This window comes from Anomaloglossus baeobatrachus, chromosome 5, assembly GCF_048569485.1.
Source record: "Anomaloglossus baeobatrachus isolate aAnoBae1 chromosome 5, aAnoBae1.hap1, whole genome shotgun sequence".
NCBI classification, from domain to species: Eukaryota; Metazoa; Chordata; class Amphibia; order Anura; family Aromobatidae; genus Anomaloglossus; species Anomaloglossus baeobatrachus.
In genome coordinates this window covers 427,995,697-428,018,260 of record NC_134357.1, presented here as the reverse complement: position 1 = coordinate 428,018,260, position 22,564 = coordinate 427,995,697, and the positions used below count along the sequence as shown (strand labels likewise).

Genomic DNA, 22,564 nt, shown 5'->3' with positions numbered 1-22,564 from the left:
CCTTGTGGTCTGGCTCTATCAAAAATATCTAAAAGCCATCTATCGTGAGGGTCGGGGTAGTAGCGATTGAGAGCCCAGACTTGAGGCTGCTTTATACGCGTCGATATCTCGTGCGATCGCATTTACAATCGCACCCGCCCCCATCGTTTGTGCAGCACGGGCAATTTGTTGCCCGTGTCGCACAAAGTCAGTAACCCCCGTCACACGTACTTACCTCCCGAACGACCTTGCTGTGGGCGGCGAACATCCACTTCCTGAAGGGGGAGGGACGTTCAGCATCACAGCGACGTCACACAGCGACCGGCCAATAGAAACGGAGGGGTGGAGATGAGCGGGTGTAAACATCCCGCCCACCTTCTTCCTTCCGCATTGCCGGCGGGAGGCAGGTAAGCTGCAGTTCATCATTCCTGGGGTGTCACACGGAGCGACGTGTGCTGCCTCGGGAACGATGAACAACCGGAGCACAGAAGGACGTTCGATTTTTTTTTTGAAAATGAGCGACGTGTCAACGAGCAAAGATAAGGTGAGTATTTTTGCTCGTTCACAGTCACTCATTTGTGTTACATGCTACGATATGTCAAAGGAGGCCGGATGTGCGTCACTAACAACGTGACCCCGACGACATATCGTTTGATATATCGTAGCGTGTAAAGCCCGCTTTAGTCAAAGGTGTTTGTTGTATTGTGTTTTCAACTACCGAATTGAGTCCCTGAGTGACATTTCTATTGTAGACCTTGTTTTTACTTTTTTGACTATTTGATTTATTTTCTTTCCTTTTCTCTTCCTTTAGGTTGAGCTTCACGTTCACCTGGATGGAAGCTTCAAACCAGAGACAATCATCCATTTTGCAAAGTAATAATCTAATCATGATGTATATTGGTAATAGTTATTATTTTATGTATTAAAAAAACAGCCCGCTCAACCCGAACACTCACACCTTCAACATCTAAAATAAAAATGCCCACAGGACTTTTTTTCATGCTTTTTTCCTTGCATTTTTTGACCGATAAAAAGCAAGAAAAATGCATCCCATTCCAGCAAAGTTTATGAGAATCGTGACATGCTGTGCCCACAGTGCTTCTTTTTTCCTTGCTTTTTTTGTTGCTGCAAAAAGAAGCGACATGTCAAATGCTTCTGCTTTTCCCCCCTATCTCAATACATAAGAAGCATGAAAAGAAGGATGAAAAGAAGCACAAAAAAACAGCTTTTTTGAGCTGGAAAAAAAAGCAAATGTGGGCACCTAGAAGAATTTAGCAACTAAAATTGAGAAAAAATATAACCGTTATTGAAACTTTAAAATATTCTGTTTTATGATAGGGGTTGGGAATGTAAATATATATTTTAAATTAAGGAACAATGTACACAGGGCCGTCTCTTCTGGCTTCGTAGAGCAGTCCTGTAAAAAAACAAAACTTGATTTTTGCCGTAGCCTGATTATCAGTTTTCCGTCTCCGCTCTCATTTTTCATTTTTTTTTTTGCTAAATGATCTATTAGAGACATATTGGTTGCTATGGACAAACTGTTTAGCAACCACAGCTTTTATATGGTTGCCAGACAGTGCATCCCTAGCAACCAACCCATCTGTTTGTTCAGATTTTTCTTTACCTTATGGGTAAATTGTTACGGCACTGGAGGTGAAGAAAGGATTAGGCATATGACAAGACGGAGGACAAGGTACTACTTGTGGCATCCATTTTACCTATATTTTATTGACTTAATCTAATTTTTGGAAACCTTCCCATGACATACTTAAAGAATATAGGAACCTGAGCATTTTATTCTTTGGTATGGCGCAGTTTACAAGGGTTCTTATACTGTAGACCTGTTGTAGCTGTCTATATGTTTTTTATCATATTTCTACTAATCTGCAATTTTCCTCCATACAGGAGAAGACAGATCAAACTCCCCGCAGACACGGTGGAAGGACTCCTTAAGGTCATATCATATGATGAACCTCTAAGTCTAACAGAATTCCTGGGCAAATTCAACCATTACATGCCTGCCATAGCGTGAGTCACTCACCGGCCTCGCCAGCTCCTTGTCATTACAATTTATAATTTCTCTTCCCCATGTGTAGCCATTTATATACCAGATGTTGTGTTCTGAACGCTGATCTGAATGGTCAGTGAAGAAAAGACGTCCTCAGGCGAATTCTTGGTTTGTTTTTGTCTAATCTTCTGGGGTTATTGATATAAAGGAAAACATAGGAAATTTAAGAAGGTCAAGGCTCAGACGACCTAGAGGAGCTTAGTACCAGGATTCAGGTTATGCAGCTGCTGCTTTTGTCCCCAAAGGGGATGCAATGCTTGATCACCCTTACAAACCAGAATAATGAAAAGGGCAGAGGTTCGGAGCATTAAGTCCCCTTTATTATAATACACCCACAAAGGCTCAACCGTACAGAACCTGTGTTTGGCATGGCAATTAATTCCATTTATATGAATGGTGTGAGCAACAGTAACAGGCGCAAGGCCCCATATGGCAGATATAAGCAGGAGTATACCACCTCTTTGTATACGCCCTTGTTTGTGGGCACACGGAAGAAAGCCCTCCAGTGCGCCACATTAAAAACTTTTTTATTCAGTCCTCAAATAGTTGTAAAATCCAGCAGAAATGCTAACACCATAGATGAAATTGATCGGCAAGCGTTGCCATGTCCTGTTCTGTTCCACCCAATTTGGCGGAGCTGTGTGAAACTAATGTGTAGTCACATTTTTGCACAACTACATGTTGTGCAAAAATTTTGCAGATTCTCAAAGTGTCTTATGTTGTTTACTCTGAAAAAAATGTTGGTAAATTGCGCCCAATGTGTCTTTAGTCGTGTACTTTAGGCAGTGACAAACAATTTATAATACACATCAATAAATGAGAAATTATCTTCCATGGCTACGTGGTATTTGGGAAATATGTTAACCCCAAGGCAAATCATTCATGATACCACTAACGCCACTGTTTTTCCCATTTGACCATTCCCATTGACGATAATTTTCATTTTTGAACTTTTTGATGTTTTTGCGCCCCTTCTTCCACCGGCCATAACTTTTTCTTTTTTGCCGACACTGTGTTTTTTTTTTTGTGAGAAGCACTGCAGTATTGAATGACACCAAGTACTTAACTATACATTGTACTGGAAAACAAAGAAATACATTTTAAGTGGGTTACAATGGTGAATAAAATCCACAATCCCATCATTGCTTTTAATATTCAGTGTGCGGTAAAAATGCCTTGGTAACTTAATTCTTCAGTACTACTATGGTGATACAAAAGTTCCATACAGTAGTTACTTTTGTATTTTTGTGCTAAAAAGAAAACTTTTTTGAGAACCTTGCCTTTTTTATTTTTCCATCAATGGGCTTGATTTTTCCATCAATGAGGGCTTGATTTTTGTTCAGTGAGCTGTAATTTTTTTTTGGTTCCCATTTTTTGCAATGAAAAAAACGTACGTAAACTAATGTGCGGAGATGGTGCAGAAAAACCTCAACTAATCCTGATTGTGTGAATGTGTTCTAACTGTATTCACATCTGAAAAACTCATATACAGTTGAACGTAGGGAAGTGGGAGACGCAGACTCCTGGCTCTATGCGGGCCGCACAACATTTTTCGGCGGGCCACATGTTGTGCAGGCATGTCCTATGTCATCCACACAGTGCTATAAATCTCATGCCTGGTTGGCACACTTTGTTCTGCTACCGCCGGTGCATTTAAGGACTTTGTTCTGCCCAGGTCTGTGCTTCAACTGCACAGGTGCAAAATTTACAGCACTGTGTGGATGACATAGGATGCGTCATCCACATCAGTCAATGCAGGACATAGTTGCGAGGAAAGAGAAGATGCCAGGCAAAGACCAACAATGCCTATTGGACTAGACCAATTAGAACTTCTGCTATGGGGCCCAATGGTTTCTACGTACGCTCCTGGTGAAAATAATGATGTGCAATGAAGCCTAGCATGTGACTGGGCTTCACAGGAACGATTACCAAGATGGGGGTCTTTGGCAGGCCTCTGGCTGCCATGGGAACCTGTTTGAAGTGACCGATGGGCATGTCCCGGGTTGACCTTTTTAATGTTGCTGTCATTTCACAGCTGGCATCTGCCTGTGTAGGATGGAATCAGCTCTCCAGCTCGCTACTACGGTATGCCCACACCAGGACATAATAGTCTGTCCTATGTTGGGAGTGGGTTAAAGCAGTTATCCAAGGTTTAAAGGGATTGTACATGATTACATTAAAGTTTTTTTTTTTCTTTTTTGTTTACCCAAGCAAAACTTGTCATTTGTGCCAGGTACTGTAGTTACATATGGACGGACATCTGTTAGGCTCGGTGTGAATCGATTCACAGGACCTAATGCATAGCCCATGTTAGTAGTCTGTGGACACAGGACTGAAGCCCAGCAAACCACCTCACTGAAAAGCATCCGCGACTCTTCCTTTGATTAGCTGTAAGGGCTCGTTGTCACATGTACATCTGACTACAGCCATGAGGATGTGTCAGACCAGTTAATCAAAAGAAGAAGCATGGATACTGGGAGGTAGAAGGTGATTTTCTGGGGTCCTGTCCAACGTCTACCGATTACTGACTTGGCTAATGGCCTGGGTCCTGAGAAGTGATCACACAAACTGTAGCGCCTGTGCCTGCTACTGCAGCTCGTCCAATATGCATGACCAAATTGCAGTGCCAGGCACAGCCGACATATGGAGAAGCCATTGCGCTTTTTCCATTTTATTTGTGGTCTAACCATTTAAATTTAATAGGTAAAAATTAAGTTTATTCCCATGTGTCCAGGATTGAGCTCATAATTCCTCACCAGAGGTCCAGTGCTGACTGAGTGTCCATCATGTGATGTGCAAATAGGCTATTTCTCTTGAGAATGAGAAACTGTCTGAACAAGGAGAAAATCTGATCTGTCCAGGCCTCACTATGAGAGTACGCTCACATGAGCGTATGACTAGCACGATTATCTGATCGCACCACCCAGCACGGCCGCATACTCTTAACAAGAGGCGGTCGGCTGCATGTATTTCTATGCAGATGACACGCTCCTGTCCGGAGAGTGTGCGGCCGTGTTGGGTGATGCGATCCGATAATCGTGTGAGTCATACACTCGTGTGAGCGTACCCTAAGCCTTATTAGGGACATTATCAGATGTGTATATAATTAGTAGAGCAGATTCTTCCTTTGGGTGTGTTCACACAGAGTCTTTTTGTTCCATTTTGGAGCGGAAACTCTCTAAAATACTCCTCAAAAACATAAGAGTTTCCGTTCAGTTTTTGATTAGACAAAACTTAGTTTGAAGCTGATTTTATCAAGAAACACTTTAAAAAAAATTGATTTTTACTTTCTATTTTCCAACCAGGCGTTTTTCAAAACCTCAAAAGGCCGAATATATGAACAGCAAAGTGGTGTTAGGCTATGTGCGCACGCTGCGTTTTTTTTACGCTGCGTTTTTGGCCGCTAAAAACGCACATAAACGCACCCGCGTCGAAAAAACGCGTAAAAAACGCATGCGTTTTTCCCGCGATTTGGTGCGTTTTTGGCTGCGTTTTGCTGCGTTTTTGATCTCTGCGTTTTGCTGCGTTTTTCCAATGCATTGCATGGGCGGAAAACGCAGAAAAATGCAGGAAAGAATTGACATGTCCATTTTTTTTTTCAAGCTCAAAAACGCAGCTTAAAAAAAAAGTTGTGTGCGGACAGCAAAAATGAAAACTCATAGACTTTGCTGGGGAAGCAAAGTCATGCAGTTTTGAGGCCAAAAACGCACCGCAAAAACGCCGCGAAAAACGCACTGTGCGCACATAGCCTTACAATAGAAATAATTAGGAAGAGTCTTTCAAGTGATTTTTCAGGCACTGAACTCATCTGATTTAGTCTATGTGGGCCATTACCTGATAAAAGTGACTAAACAATGAAGAAAAGATTATTACTACTATTTTTGAGCTTTTAATCCACTCTCCATGCATTGACTTCCGGGTGAATTTATTTTTTCAAAGCAGAAAACCCCCAGAACAAATCGAGTTGCAGTGTAAAGCATGGTGGTAGAAGGACAGATCAATGAGCTGCAATATCAGGCACAACTCAGACAAGAAATCAGACGTTTTTTTCTTACTACATATAACTCCTTGAAAAACTTTTCACTGTGCTCCATGACAATGAATAATCGATTTATTTCTTCTTGTAGAGGTGACAGAGAAGCCATTAAGAGGGTCGCTTATGAATTTGTCGAAATGAAAGCAAAGGAAGGGGTGGTGTACGTGGAGGTCAGATACAGCCCTCACTTTTTGGCCAATTCCAAAGTGGACCCAATCCCATGGGGACAGAAAGAGTAAGTGATGTTTTTTAGATGGCAATGTCCATTCTTCACTTAATGTGTAGATATCCTTCACCGCATTAGACAGATAATGGAGATTCATCATCAGATGATATGTTCACCTCCTTTTAAAATTTCCAATATTCACATTTATTTTTAGCCTTTATAACTGGCGGTCTAATTTCTCTAATTCACACAATGATTTGGGGTTCGGATCCTCCTTGTGGAGATCCAACTTTTATAGGGAGACCTACAGTCAATGCGCCCTGGGAAATAAATATGCAAATTAGCTCTTCATAGGGAATAAAACTGGCACTCTACTGCCACCTATAGGTAGCTACCTGTAAGTCCAGGTAAGGCTCATAAAAGATAATTCAAAAAATGTTATAAGAATATCATATCTTGCAGAGTGGAAGGGCGAACTGGGTGGCATTATAGTGCCATATTCTCATGTTTTATCGTAATATATAAGTATTGATCTACAATACGAGTCCCTGTAACCAACAGTGGCATAAAAAAACAACAAGCACAGCGCCACCTAGTGTCTACCATTGCCATAGATTCTCTCATTAGCTGCAAACTGCATTATTGACAAGTTGTTGTCCTTGTACCACTCTTGTCTCCGCAGGGGGAACATCACACCAGATGATGTAGTTAACCTTGTTAATCAAGGATTACGGGAAGGAGAAAAAGCCTTCAACATCAAAGCCAGGTCTATTCTATGCTGCATGCGGCACATGCCAAGTAATGTATTCCAGCCCCCGCTGCTCTGTTTTATCTTCTATCCTGACATAGATTGTATTATAGATAAGGGTCAATTAACGGGACACTGTGCGGTATGAAGTATTGGGCACCTGCTGTGTAGTGTATAGCCTGCGTTCAATCATATGTCAGCCACTGAGCAGTGCCTCGCACATACGCTATTTAGGTCTGCAAAATAGGAAGGCAAAGGGTCCAATTCAACGTCTGCGTTTTTTTCTTGTTATATTCGCGGACGCTTTTTTTGCACCAAATTCATCAAAATAGCACACAAGTTTCATGAATTTTATGCAAAGTAAAGAATCGTCTTCCAGTTTACTGACTTTTTTTTTTATAGAGCAAAAAGTCACGTTTTTCTAAAGGTTGTAAAAATTGCTTAAAAATATATGGTCTAATAGGGCTCCGAGGTGGGTGACTGTGGAAAATGCCTTATTATCCCCATTTAAGTGTGGCTTGACATGGTTGACAGGCCCGCTACCCTCTAAGACGCTTGATTTCTCCCACAATACTATAGTGTTATGGAGGTCAACTACAGTATGTTCCAGTATCAGCTGCAATCTAACCCGTCACCATTGCTCCCCTTTTTTAACAACCCCATGTTTCCCTCGCTGTGTGGGTTCCACCAGGTTCACATGGAAGATGTTGGAAGATGGTGGAAGAACAGACGCATCAAATGTTTAGCCCATCTGGCCCCCCTCTTTAGCTTGTACTCTAATGCGGTCTTTGCACGTTGCGACATCGCAAGCCGATGCTGCGATGTCACACGCGATAGTCCCCGCCCCCGTCGCAGGTACAATATCTTGTGATAGCTGGCGTAGCGAAAATTATCGCTACGCCAGCTTCACATGCACTCACCTGCCCTGCGACCGTCGCTCTGGCCGGCGACCCGCCTCCTTCCTAAGGGTGCGGGTCGTGCGGCGTCATAGTGACGTCACATGGCAGGCGGCCAATAGCGGCGGAGGGGCGGAGATGAGCAGGATGTAAACATCCCGCCCACCTCCTTCCTTCCGTATAGCGCCGGCGGCAGGTAGGAGATGTTCCTCGCTCCTGCGGCTTCATACATAGCGATGTGTGCTGCCGCAGGAACGAGGAACTACATCATACCTGTCGCGGCACCGGCATTATGGAAATGTCGGTGAAGGCACCGATGATACGATAACGACGCTTTTGCGCTCGTTAATCATATCATCTAGCATTTACACACTACGATGTCGAAAGTGACGCCGGATGTGCGTCACTTTCGATTTGACCCCACCGACATCGCACGTGCTATGTCACAACGTGCAAAGCCGCCCTAAGCCAGAATTTTTAACACAATTCTCCCCACCTACAATAGAACTCTTCAGAATTGAACAGATATATAATTTTGTGTATTGCCTCATAGATGAGCGACGAACCCTCTCGCCTACGAGTTCTGAAAGATCCTGTATATACGACCCGGGAGGGAAGGGTATTATCTCTTTAATATATTCTATTCTGAATCGCTCACCACCAGATATTAAATTAAAGGCTCTGGACCAGAGGGAGGCGGATCTGGGGTTTACATTGTCCCTGGACAGATGAGATAGATGTTACGAAGCTATTACAAAGGGAAGTAATCAGGTGGACCTCTCGGAAACATCCATAAAGATATTCCTTAGGGCCAATAATGTACCTGCCCACCTGCACGCTATTTATCGGAACGTTTCGGATAGATGTTTTAGAGGATGCGGACAATTGGGGGATATGTCCCATATATCGTGGCGGCGGCCAGTGGTGAAGGGTTTATGGGATGAGGTAGTAGTATCTTTGATGCGCTCACTCGGTGATGAGAATTTAACTAAAAATGTATGGTCTACAAAAAATCACTCAAGGCAAGAGACTGGAGAACATTTGTGTAAAATTTTGGACTTTTGAAAAGTTGCAAGTGATGAATCAGGCGAAAATATTTGGAAAACTCTAAGCACTGCCTACAGTGGTCAGCTAAAAAAATGGATTAAACAGGCAAACAGGTATAAGGCCCCTTTCGCACGTTCGTAAAAACGTTTGTGTTTTGCACGGACGTGCTGAAGGTGCACATGGCCCATCTGTGTGCTGTGATTTTGGCACAGGTGTGTTCTCCGTGTGCTAGCCGTGATAGCACACGGAGAACAGGAACTTTTTATTCACCTGTCCACAGCGCTGCGGTCTTCGGTGCTGATGTATCCGGCGCTGTTGCTTCTGGGCCTGCGGTGCAGAGAATATGCATGAGCATAATTAGAGGGCCCAGAAGCAAGTGACAGCAGAGCTAGAGACAGCAGTGCTGTAGACAGGCGAGTTTAGAAAATGATGTTATTTTAAAGACACCTGTTTTTTCTGGTACGTGTCACACTAATGTCACACGGATTGCATCAGTGTGTGGTCCGTGTGACATCAGTGCTGCCAGAGAAAAACATACTTGTCTCTGTGCGGAACACAAGTACATGCATCTGTGAGAAAACACTGATGTGTGTGCAGACACATTGATTTTAATGGGTCTGCATATGTCCACGTCTCTGGTACTTATGAAAACGGACATCATACATACCGGAATCACTGACGTGTGAAGGAGGCCTAAAATAGAATTAGAAAAAGACAGAAATAAAAATTTGGTACAAAAAAAACAAACAAAGGCAGAAAAATACAAAAACGCAACAAAAAAAAGTGCAAATGCAATAATGAATTGGACCCAAAATGTTTAAGGGGCATAAAGGCTTTTGCAACCAGTTTTTCATAGCTCTAGTTTGCCTAATTTTTTATTTCTTTTTTATTATCTATTGTTTTGGGGCATACACCTCCCTTACAGCCCAATATGTTTCACAGTTACATGCCCCAAGACAAATGCTGTGTAGTGAGAAGAAGCTTAGGTAAGAGAGTATGCCATCATTACCATATTAGAGTACACATGTTTTTTTTTTAGAGTCTACCACCATAATCCCACATGCAATCTGTATACACACCAGTAATAATGCCATGTAAATAACCAGGTGTACCCAGAGCTGGCTCCAGATTTATGATGGCCATGCAAAAAACACATAAAAAAAAAGCGTCAAAAACGCCAATAGATGCAGATTTTGTGCAGAAATTTCTGCAACCTAATACTTAGTGTGTGTGCACTTAAGGCTGGGCCCCACTTTGCGTTTTTACCTGCGTTTTAGGTGCATTTTAGGTCCGTTTTGGGAAGCACCTTTTTCATGCCAAAAGGCATGTGTTTTGATTTACCAGCAAAGTCTATGGAAAAAGTGGATTTTCCGACCCCACTTTGCGTTTCTAAATGCTGCGTTTAATTTGCATATTTTGTGGCAAAAAACATGCGTTCAAAGAAGCATCATGTCAGTTGTTTTTGCCATTTTAGGTGCGTTTTGCTAACATTGGAGTCAATGACAAATGGCAAAAACCAAGTTTCCTTCAAATTTCAGCGTTTTACCTGCTTTTTCAGTGCAGAAAACATGCGTTTTGGACTACCAAAATGCATGTTTTTTGGACATCAAAATAATGAATTCATATGTCCCTTTACACACACACACAGTCCGAAAATTTGAATTAAGGAAATTAATACTTTTTTTGCTATTTTTACATAAAATATCATATTAACGCAATAATTTAATGAATAAAATGTAATTTAATGATTTATTCTATGAATATAGATTTGATTTTTTTTCCCCATTTTTTCAAAGAATTTGACTATTTAAACTTTATTAAGCTGTGTCTTTATGTTCAAAACGCAACTATCAGACTGCAGGTGAAAACGCAGGTAAAAAGCGCTGAAAACGCATCAAATACGCGTCAAAAACGCATGCATTTTCAGCGCTAAAATTCTGAAAAAGGCAACTTTGGTCAAATCAATTAAGCCCAAAACGTGTGTTCAAAACTGCAAGTAGGTGAACGCAAAGTGGGTCCCTAGCCTAAGCCTTATACATTTAGCGATAATTTTAAACATGTTAACTTTTAAATTTTTAGATGTTAGTCACATTCTTGACAAAAAGTTTGGGAGGGTTAGGTTTAGAACATGACCGACTGGTACACAAGGAGGGGGGCCCTGCACTTACATTACACTCTACAAGATAAGGGGGTAGGAGACAGTAGGTTGTGGGGTTGTGGCAGCTCTCGTGGTGGTGTGGCAGGAGTGCGGTTATTACAGGCTGTGAACTTTCTTGAAGAGATGGGTTTTCAGGGTCTTCCTGAAAGTTCTGAATGTGGTGGATTGGACATGTTGAGGCACAGATTCCAGAAGTTGGGGGATAATCAAGAGAAGTTTTGGAGAGGATTAGTGAGGAGAGAAGGAGGACTTGGGAGGATCAGAGATTACGTGTTGGAAGATATTGGGATATTAGTTCAGAGATATATGGAGGAGACAGATTATGGAGGATTTTTTAGGTGAATGTTGCTGGTTTGATTTGGATACTTTTGGCATTTGGAAGCCAATGAAGGGATTTGCAGAGGAGAGAAGTGGAGGAGTAGCGAGGAGAGAGGTGTATTAGTTGGGCAGCAGAGATAAGGATGGACTGGATAGGTATGAAAGGGTTAGCAGGGAGGCCACAGAGAAGGATATTGCAGTAGTCAATGTGGGAGATGATGAGGATGTGCACTAACAATTTAGCAGATTAAAGGCCCCGTTACACGCAACAACAGATCTAACAATATATCGCCGGGGTCACGGATTCCGTGACGCACATCCGGCATCGTTAGTGACGTTGTTGCGTGTGACAGCAAGGAATGACCGTTAACGATGGAAAATACTCACCTTATCGTCCATCGTTGACACGTCGTTAAAATATCGTTGATTGTTGAGGACGCAGGTTGTTCGTCGTTCCCGAAGCAGCACACATCGCTACATGTGACACCTCGGAACGACGAGCTGCAGTTTACCTGCATCCTCCGCCAATGAAGAAGGAAGGAGGTGGGCGGGATATTATGGCCGCTCATCTCCACCCCTCTGTTTCTATTGGGCGGTTGCTTAGTGATGTCGCTGTGACGCCGCACGAACCGCCCCCTTAGAAAGGAGGCGGTTCGCCGGCAACAGCGACGTCGCTAGGCAGGCAAGTACGTGTGATGGCTCCAAACGATTTTGTGTGCCATGGGCAGCGATTTGCCCGTGACGCACAAATGACGGGGGTGGGTGCTTTCACCAGCGATATTGCTAGCGATATCGCTGCGTGTAACACCCCCTTTAGGGTTAAAGAAAGGATGGATTCTGGAAATATTTTTGATTTGGAGACAGCAGGAAGTGGCAAGAGCTTGGATGTGCGAATTGAAGGACAGGGCAGAGTCAAGGGTTACTTCAAGGCAGTGGACTTCCGGTACAAGGGAAAGCATGATGCAAATTATTGTGATAGACAGATCGGTTAGAGGAGTTAGGTGAGATGGAGGAAAGAAGATGAGTTCAATTTTGTCCTCTTTGAGCTTTAGGAAATGAGAAAAATGAGGATATGGCTGATATGCAGGTTTGCGTTTGGGCCATAAAAGTAGATCCGAGTGTCATCAGCGTATAGGTGATACTGTAAGCAATTGGAGTTTTAGTTACTTCAAACCAAAGGTAAAGATGGAGAAAAGTAGGGGTCCCAGTACAGAGCCTTCAGGGACACCATGAGAGAAAGGTTGCGAAGAGGAGGTAGCATGAGAGTGGGAGATGCTAAAAGTGCAGTTAGAAAGGTGTGAGGAGATCCAGCAGAGAGCAAGGTCTTTAATGCCAAGGTAGGAGAAAATTTGTAGTAAGAGGAAGTGGTCGACTGTGTCAAAGGCAGCAGACCGGTATAGATCTATATAATTTTTCTTTTCATTATTTTCTCAATTTTAATTATTCTCCAAAGGGTACATGAACCTGCAATGCTTGTACGAAGCACTGCAGTACTTTAATATTATAGAGTACTATACAATTACCGTTCTCTCGTCAAGCCCAGACATGGTGTACAAATATAGCAGACACAGCAACCTTTATTAAGCCTCATACTTCCAAGACAATGCCATTAACACCACATTTGCAAACTCTTAAATGCTGCTGAAACAAGAAAGCCAGCACATAATTCTAAACTGTATTTATTAATAAAATCAGAGATTAAATGTCTTAAATGCTGCTGTCCCAAATAACAGCAGCAAAAAGTGAGAAAACTGGATTGGGCCCCAGTATTGGCTCAGGTGTGTATAAAATAAGTGTATTCCGATTATGGAACCTACAAGACAATCAATCAGAAGTGATCGGACTGGACAGTTTGTCACTTGTACTGAGGTCCGTAGCCTCCAAGACTACAAATTTATGAGGTTTACATCGGTATTCAATGAATCAGGAGATTATTCTCGTCCCATATAATCTATAGTATCCCCTGCTGGGACTCCATCAATCACTAGAAATGGGGCATTGAGCGCCATGTTGTGAATTGCAGCACAACCTTAATGAAAAGTTTAATAGAGCTGCAGTCAAGTATATACCTTATCATTCCAATCACTATCTATTGGACTGACAGTCCTTCAGTCCCATAGACTTTGAGTAGGGCACTGGAGTCAAACAGTGAGGGGCCTGAGACACCTGTTATAGTGATCATGGGCACCCAGTAATCTAATAATGTTATCACCTTGTGGATACGTTTCCGAATGCCTTGCTATATACTATCTATACATATACAGTTGTGCTCAAAAGTTTACATACCCCGGCAGATTTTTTCCTTTCTTGGCCTTTTTTCAGAGAATATGAATGATAACACAAAATTCTTTTTTCCACTCATGGTTAGTGGTTGGGTGAAGCCATTTATTGTCAAACTACTGTGTTTTCTCTGTTTAAATCATAATGACTACCAAAAATATCCAAATGACCCTGATCAAAAATTCACATACCCCAGTTCTTAATACCATATATTGCCCACTCTAACATCAATGACAGCTTTAAGTCTTTTGTGTTAGTTGTGGATCGTGCTCTTTATTTTCTCAGATGGTAAAGATGCCCATTCTTCTTGGTAAAAAGCCTCCAGTTCCTGTAAATTCCTGTGCTTTCTTGCATGAACTGTGTGCTTGAGTTCTCCCCAGAGTGGCTCAATGATATTGAGGTCAGGAGTCTGAGATGGCCACTCCATAACCTTCACTTTGCTCTTCTGTAGCCAATGACAGGTCGACTTCACCTTGTGTTTTGGATCGTTGTCATGTTGGAACGTCCAAGTATGTCTCATGCGCAGCTTCTGGGCTGATGAGTCCAAATTTGCCTCCAGTATTTGCTGCATTCATCTTTCCTTCAACTTTGACTAAGTTTCCTGTCCTTTTGTAGCTCACACATCCCCACATCATCAGCGATCCACCTCCTTGCTTTATAGTAGGAATGGTGTTCCTTTCATCATAGGCTTTGTTGACACCTTTCCAAATGTAACATTTTATCGTTGTGACCAAAAAGTTTGATTTTGGTCTCATCACTCCAAATTACCTTGCTCCAGAAGTTGGAGGCTTGTCTCTGTGCTGTTGGCATATTGTAGGTGAGATACTTTGTGGCATTTCTGCAGTAATGGCTTTCTTCTGGCGAATTGACCATACATCCCATTTTTCTTAAAGGGCCTCCTTATTGTGCATCTTGAAACAGCCACACCGCTAGTTTTCAGTGAGTCCTGTTTTTCAGCTGATGTTATTGGTGGGTTTTTCTTTGCATCCCAAACAGTTTACCTGGCAGTTGTGGCCGAAACTTTTGTTGGTCTACCTGATCGTGGTTTGGTTGTTACAGAGCCCCTGATGTTTCATTTATTAATCACAGTTTGAACACTGCATTATCAATTCCTTGGATATCTTTTTGTATCTTTTTTCTGTTGTATAGAGTTTAACTATCTTTACCCGTAGATCCGTTGACAATTCTTTTGCTTTCCCCATAACTCACAATCCAGAAATGTCAATGGCTGGATGAAAAATGCAAGAGTCTGTCTGGATCACAGACACTCACTCAGCTTTCATGCACACACTGATTACAAGCAAACAGGTCACAGGTGAGGATGTTGCCTTTATTAGCCATTCAAACCTATTTGTGTCAACTTCTGTGCATGTTATCAGGGCAAAATCACCACGGTATGTGAACGTTTGATGAGGGTCACTTGGATGGTTTTGGTAGTCATTATGATTTAAAAAGAGAAAATACAGTAGTTTGACAATAAATTGCTTCACCCAACCACAAACCCTGAGTGGAAAAAAAAGGTTTTGTTTTAAGGTAGCCATGTGATGACTACATGGAGAACCTAGCAATCTAAATTATGGACACATAGGCTTGTTGTGGGTTGATGAATGGTGCCTCTTCCATGAGGTTGCAAATGACCCCTAAAGGCAATGTTGGTAGGAGAGTTTGTCTCAATAATGCCTAGAAATGCACTTCTTCTTGTATGGAAATGTCGCGGGCGGAGGAGGGAACGCCACGCTCTCCCTGATAAAGCCTTAATTATGACCGAGTTCAGGAGCTAGGGCTTTGACAGGTTGGTCATCAAGTGTCTGGACTCTGGAAGCCGACACCTCACTCTGCCCCCGAAAATTTTTTTTAACACAGAAGGCTAAGATAAGATAACACAATTTTCTCACCTCCTTGGAGTTGCATGCACTCTCCAGCAGGCCTCTGTGGTCGAGGTAGAAGTGAAGGTGGTATCACAGCTTTCCTCGGTTCCGGGACGTATTGTCCGCCCTAGCCCCACGTTGGGCGCCAAATGATAAAGCCTTAATTTAGGTTGATGCCATTCATATGATACGCATCTATCCCTTTGACACCTGTATTCCAAATCTAAGATTAAAGACCTTTATCGCATGCGATATCTATATCTACACAAACCAAAGACAACCAGTCATGATGGATGTAGAATTCTGCTTTATTTGGGGAAGTAAAGGGTATAATATACAAAGACCCCTGGCTGAGGGCCAGGGGTGCCTACCGTAATCCTATTGGTTAACTTGCAAAAACAGCTTACATCGAGTAATATATATGTATGCATTTCATAATCTTATATTAAGCTAACTCAGCATGTATTAAAATAAAAGTAATGTCTTATGATAAAGTGGAAAGTCCCATGTCTGGATTTACCAGACATGGGTGTGTTTAGATAGAAGAAGCTAAATCAAGGGCTATTTTGTTAGTCCAGCATTTTCTTGATTATATTCAATATGGATTCAATATGTATTTAATCCCATCCATAACATCCCTACTGCTCGGGTCCGGCTGCCGCTGCTGCTGCGGCCTCTGCTGCTCGGTGGCTCGAGCGATGGGCCGGATCTCGGGGACTCGAGCGGCGCTCCTCGCCCGTGAGTGAAAGGGGATTGGGATTTGGGATTGTTTATTGTCCGTGACGCCACCCACGGTTGTGGTGATGTGTTGACACCACCGCTGCTCTGTATGGGGATCCCGGGAGTGGTGGTATGGAGCAGCCAGATGTTAATCCTCCCCTCCGTGGGTAGGGGGTTGGTTGTCCCGGGGCCCAATGATGAGGTGGGTGATGCAGGGCTCGGTGGGGTGCAGGGACGCGGGGGCAGCTCTGTGCCTTGCGGCACTGTGGTACTCACTCAGCCTGAGACGATGACACAGTTCTCGGTAAAACACACGGCTGGAAAGACGGTTCCCACGGACGGCTGCACTTGCTTTCCCCAGTAGGTGACGGTCCCTTTTTCCTGCACCTAAGATGATGATGGTTGCGATGGGTTCCCACCGGTAACCCGCTCCCCGGCTTGGATATGGGCCGGAGGAGCCCTACTTTGCCCGCAGGCGCTGGCCCTGAGAAACTGGTGCCCTGGCGGTGGCGGTGTCTCTCTGTTACGGTTGCACTGTTGCCTTCAATCAGGACTTGGTTGTTAGGAGACAGACGTCCCCTTCACTGACGGATTTGGCAAATTATGGCGACTCCTAGCCTTGCCGGGATCCGAAAGGCCCCTGCCCTGGTGCTGACTGTTCTTCGTATACTGCTCCAGACCGCCGGGTCACCACCCGTCCGCGGTCCTTCCAGCAACCTCCGAGCAGTCCCCCTGCATACTATCACCGCCGTCTGCTGACCTTGCTGTCACTGTCCGGGGCACACACCCGGACCAACTTCAGGCTTTACTACTGTCACTTTTCTGTCACTTCAGCTTTTCTCGTTAGCTCCACTACCACTTCACTTGACTCAAGCTCTCCTGAGCTAAACTGTTCTTTCCACTTCTCCCTCCAAACTCCATCTCCCTGGTTCTCCCGCCTCCAGGGCTGTGAACTCCTCGGTGGGCGGAGCCAACCGCCTGGCCCACCCCCTGGTGTGAACATCAGCCCCTGGAGGAAGGCAACAAGGATTTTGGTAGCCTAGGTGTTCCTAACTGGGGTGTAGGGTGTGGTGGTGTTATGACCTGTGACCCCTGGCTTGCCCAGGGCGTCACATTCCCCCTTAGCAAAATGCAGACCGTCCGCGGGCTGCCAGTCCAACACCAGTTTTTATTTTCTGAAAAACATATAAAAGAGAATAACACACATACAACTTATGACATCATCCCACATCGGGAGGTTCAGTCCTTAAACGTTGCTAATGGTTTACGGTTACTGTCTCCGCTCTCTCCTACCCAAGCAACCTGGCCCTGATGCTGCCCCTAAAGCCCAGGCAGCACCCCTTTACCCCAGTCCTGCACCAAGTCACCCGAGCGGGATCTGTCCTTCCCCTCCAGAGGGTAGCCACCGGTTCCTGTGGTGGCTGGGCCCCAGCCTGCTCTGCTGAGGGCCCTCCCTCCAACCTGCCTCTCCGGAGGCGGCAACTGCGGAAACGGTAACGGTAAAACAACTTATTTACAAGCCACTAACGTCTGTGGTTGCCCTGCAAGTTCACGGGCTTGTCCATAAGGAGTCCCTTATGCAACCTTTTGAACGGTCCCCACGGGGACAACGGTGCCGGCAACGGCCGGTTTCCAATCACGGTTAATCAGATGAACTTCACGTTTCATTTTACTTATCATCATTTTTCAACAAACTTTTAAACAAACACTCAGTGGTGGTCCCAACGGGGACTGGACAACGGTGCTCCGCTGCCCTACTCCGGATATTCAGCTTCATCTGAGGGAGGGGGTGCAGAACTCAATCGGCTCTCCTGGCTGCCCCTCAGTTTTGCATCTAGGGCAAACCACCCCCTCTCTCCACAGTGCCGGGTATACTGCACGATGTCACCCGGCATCAGGTTACGGCCGGGATGCTCCTCAGGCAGGTGGGCATTCACATCCCGCCGGGCTATAAACACCTCGGCCTCCAGGCCCGGTTCATATATAAACCCATAGCCCCGGCGGACATCAAACCGCCTCACCTGCCCTTCGTACAGCGATGTGTGCTGCCGCGGGAACGAGGAACAACTTCGTTACTGCTGCAGCAACGATATTAGAGAATGGACCCCCATGTCACCGATGAGCGATTTTTGCACGTTTTTGCAACGATGCAAAATCGCTCAAAGGTGTCACACGCAACGGCATCGCTAAAGCGACCACATGTTCGTCACTAATTCCGTGACCCCAATGAGATCACTTGAGCGATGTCGCAGCGTGTAAAGCGGCCTTTAGTGTGTGTGCACATAAGCCTTATACATTTAGCGATAATTTTTAAACATGTTAACTTTTAACTTTTTTAGATGTTAGTCACATTCTTGACAAAAGGTTTGGGAGGGTTAGGTTTAGAACATAACCGACTGGTACACAAGGAGGGGGGCCATGCACTTACGTTACACTCTACAAGATAAGGGGTTAGGAAACAGTAGGTTGGGGGGTTGTGGCAGCTCTCGTGGTGGTGTGGCAGGAGTGCGGTTATTACAGGCTGTGAACTTTCTTGAAGAGATGGCTTTTCAGGGTCTTCCTGAAAGTTCTGAATGTGGTGGATTAGACATGTTGAGGCACAGAATTCCAGAAGTTGGGGGATAATCAAGAGAAGTTTTGGAGACGAGTAGTGAGAAGGAGAGAAGGAGGACTTGGGAGGACCAGATTACGTGTTTGAAGATATCGGGAGATTAGTTCAGAGATATATGGAGGAGACAGATTATGGAGGATTTTGTAGGTAAATGTTGCTGGTTTGATTTGGATACTTTTTGGCATTTGGAAGCCAATGAAGGGATTTGCAGAGGGGAGAATTGGAGGGGTAGCGAGTAGAGAAGTGTATTAGTTGGGCAGCAGAGATAAGGATGGACTGGATAGGTATAAAAGTGTTAGCAGGGAGGCCACAGAGAAAGATATTGCAGTAGTCAATGTGGGAGATGATGAGGATGTGCACTAACAATTTAGCTGATTAAAGGCCCCGTTACACGCAACGACGGATCTAACGATATATCGCCGGGGTCACGGATTCCGTGACGCACATCCGGCATCGTTAGCGACGTTATTGCGTGTGACAGCAAGGAACGACCGTTAATGATGAAAAATACTCACCTTATCGTCCATCGTTGACACGTCGTTCCTTTTTAAAATATCGTTGATTGTTGAGGACGCAGGTTGTTCGTCGTTCCCGAGGCAGCACACATCGCTACATGTGACACCTCGAGAACGACGAGCTGCAGCTTACCTGCTATGATGAGGTGGGTGATGCAGGGCTCGGTGGGGTGCAGGGACGCGGGGGCAGCTCTGTGCCTTGCGGCACTGTGCTACTCACTCAGCCTGAGACGATGACACAGTTCTCGGTAAAACACACGGCTGGAAAGACGGTTCCCACGGACGGCTGCACTTGCTTTCCCCAGTAGGTGACGGTGACGGTCCCTTTTTCCTGCACCTAAGATGATGATGGTTGCGATGGGTTCCCACTGGTAACCCGCTCCCCGGCTTGGATATGGGCCGGAGGAGCCCTACTTTGCCCGCAGGCGCTGGCCCTGAGAAACTGGTGCCCTGGCGGTGGCGGTGTCTCTCTGTTACGGTTGGACTGTTGCCTTCAATCGGGACTTGGTTGTTAGGAGACAGACGTCCCCTTCACTGACGGATTTGGCAAATTATGGCGACTCCTAGCCTTGCCGGGATCCGAAAGGCCCCTGCCCTGGTGCTGACTGTTCTTCGTATACTGCTCCAGACCGCCGGGTCACCACCCGTCCGCGGTCCTTCCAGCAACCTCCGAGCAGTCCCCCTGCAGACTATCACTGCCGTCTGCTGACCTTGCTGTCACTGTCCGGGGCACACACCCGGACCAACTTCAGGCTTTACTACTGTCACTTTTCTGTCACTTCAGCTTTTCTCGTTAGCTCCACTACCACTTCACTTGACTCAAGCTCTCCTGAGCTAAACTGTTCTTTCCACTTCTCCCTCCAAACTCGATCTCCCTGGTTCTCCCGCCTCCAGGGCTGTGAACTCCTCGGTGGGCGGAGCCAACCGCCTGGCCCACCCCCTGGTGTGAACATCAGCCCCTGGAGGAAGGCAACAAGGATTTTGGTAGCCTAGGTGTTCCTAACTGGGGTGTAGGGTGTGGTGGTGTTATGACCTGTGACCCCTGGCTTGCCCAGGGCGTCACAGAAACACAGGGCAGAGGGTGATATATAAGCGTAGATGTCCTATTGGAGGTCAATGCTTAAATCACAGACCAGCAAAAAAATAAAATCCATACTCAAAGTCAAAACGTTTCTCCCTGTGTAAACACAACTTCAGTCCATTGCCTCTGCCAGTCGGTAAGATAATAGAATTGTGACCATGAAGGCTAAAAGTGTCATGGTATCCTGTAGATCAGAATATTATTGTGAACTCTATATTTGTGGACAGGAGACGGCAACCATAACTATGTCATCAGAGGATCTTGTGTAATCTGTAGATTCTCTTCCATAAATACAATAAATCCATATGATCATTACATCTTGGCCAATCATGGCTAACCCTTGAATGCCTTCCAATATTCTCACTAGCCCAGCACACAATGGGGATATAAATCATATGTACAGCAACATAGACATTAGGAAAACTATAAGAACCTTCTGCAGCTTCCGGAGAAATGTTCCAGTTCATTTTCTGGGTTTCATTCAGATGATTCATTGCCTTCTAGTAATCCCTCTAGTCGATCTGGTTCCTCTGCTGTTTGTTTTGTTGTGTTATAACTGCAGGTAATGAGTGAACGGCTTATGTTCTTGTATTTGTAGGAAGGTGTTGACATAGTCAGATATAGCTGCATAACTCTGAAGAAGGGGAAACGAAATAAACAAGGAAGAGTTCATTGGGTTCACCAACTGTCTTACCTGCTAGAAAAATGGCTATCCTCCTTTTTTTTTAAACTGTTGCACATTTCAGCTTTCAGCATAATCTTCAGCATCGGACATTGAGGGAGAATGAACTTTTTATCTTCGAACATCACAACACAGAGGATTACTGGAAAATACAGACACAAATAAATCGCCTATAAGTCATACAGTAAAGTCTAATCTGAGCACATTAGCAAACAACACAGCACCATCTGGTGTTTACTCATCACAGTCCCAGCAACATAAGGGTACCGTCACACTTTAGCGGCGCAGCAGCGATCCCACCAGCGATCTGACCTGGTCAGGATCGCTGCTGCGTCGCTACATGGTCGCTGGTGAGCTGTCAAACAGGCAGATCTCACCAGTGACCAGCCCCCAGCCAGCAGCGACGTGCAAGCGACGCTGCGCTTGCACGGAGCTGGCGTCTGGAAGCTGCGAACACTGGTAACTAAGGTAAACATCGGGTATGGTTACCCGATGTTTACCTTAGTTACCAGCGCACACCGCTTAGCTTAGCGTGTGCAGGGAGCAGGAGCCGGCACTGGCAGCGTGAGAGCTGCGGAGGCTGTGAACGAGGGTAAATATCGGGTAACCACCTTGGTTACCCGATGTTTATCTTGGTTACAGCTTACCGTAGGCTGCCAGACGCCGGCTCCTGCTCCCTGCACATTCAGTATTGTTGCTCTCTCGCTGTCACACACAGCGATGTGTGCTTATCAGCGGGAGAGCAACAATAAAAAAACGAACCAGGGCTGTGTGTAACGAGCAGCGATCTCACAGCAGGGGCCAGATCGCTGCTCAGTGTCACACACAGCGAGATCGCTAATGAGGTCACAAAAACCGTGACTCAGCAGCGATCTCAGTAGCGATCTCCCTGTGTGTGAAGTACCCCTAAGCCTGCAGCTGTTGTAAACTGCGTGGTTCTTCACCATATGTTGGGGTCACACTGGCGTATAGCAACTAATGTGAGAGAATCGGTAAGGAGTAATATGCGGCAGACATAAGATAAAAATCCAAATCTTTCTGTGTCGCCCAGGGAATGGGGTACTCGGTCCCGGGAAGTAGATACAATTGGCGATGTCACTATGGTCGCCGTTGCCCAGTCCCGTGCCCTGAGTGCTTTTTATAGAGGGAGTATTTACAGGGGAGATAAGAGTTAATGTTCATGTGATGCTACCTGCGGGTTGCGGTTATGATTGTGGAACCGCCGCTGCTGATGTGGGTACTCCCAGGGCTGGTGGTAGTGGCAGCTGTGGTGGTAGGCCCTCCGCAGGTAGGGCCGAACCTGGGAGATGTACGGGATGGGAGCTTCTGCACTTTATAATGAAGGAGACCACACCGGGGTTGTAATGAACAAATCTTACTCACTTTTA

General features: G+C 45.0%; 1 protein-coding gene across 1 annotated transcript in view; it reads left to right on the top strand.

The window, feature by feature from the left end:
- ADA (adenosine deaminase) overlaps positions 1 to 22,564 on the top strand; it is a 123,821-nt gene that overhangs the window by 55,786 nt on the left and 45,471 nt on the right. Inside the window, exons 2-5 of the mRNA XM_075347756.1 lie at positions 791 to 852; positions 1,888 to 2,010; positions 6,178 to 6,321; positions 6,935 to 7,050. Coding sequence (XP_075203871.1) covers positions 791 to 852; positions 1,888 to 2,010; positions 6,178 to 6,321; positions 6,935 to 7,050 — 445 coding nt within the window. The remainder of the gene's footprint in view (positions 1 to 790; positions 853 to 1,887; positions 2,011 to 6,177; positions 6,322 to 6,934; positions 7,051 to 22,564) is intronic.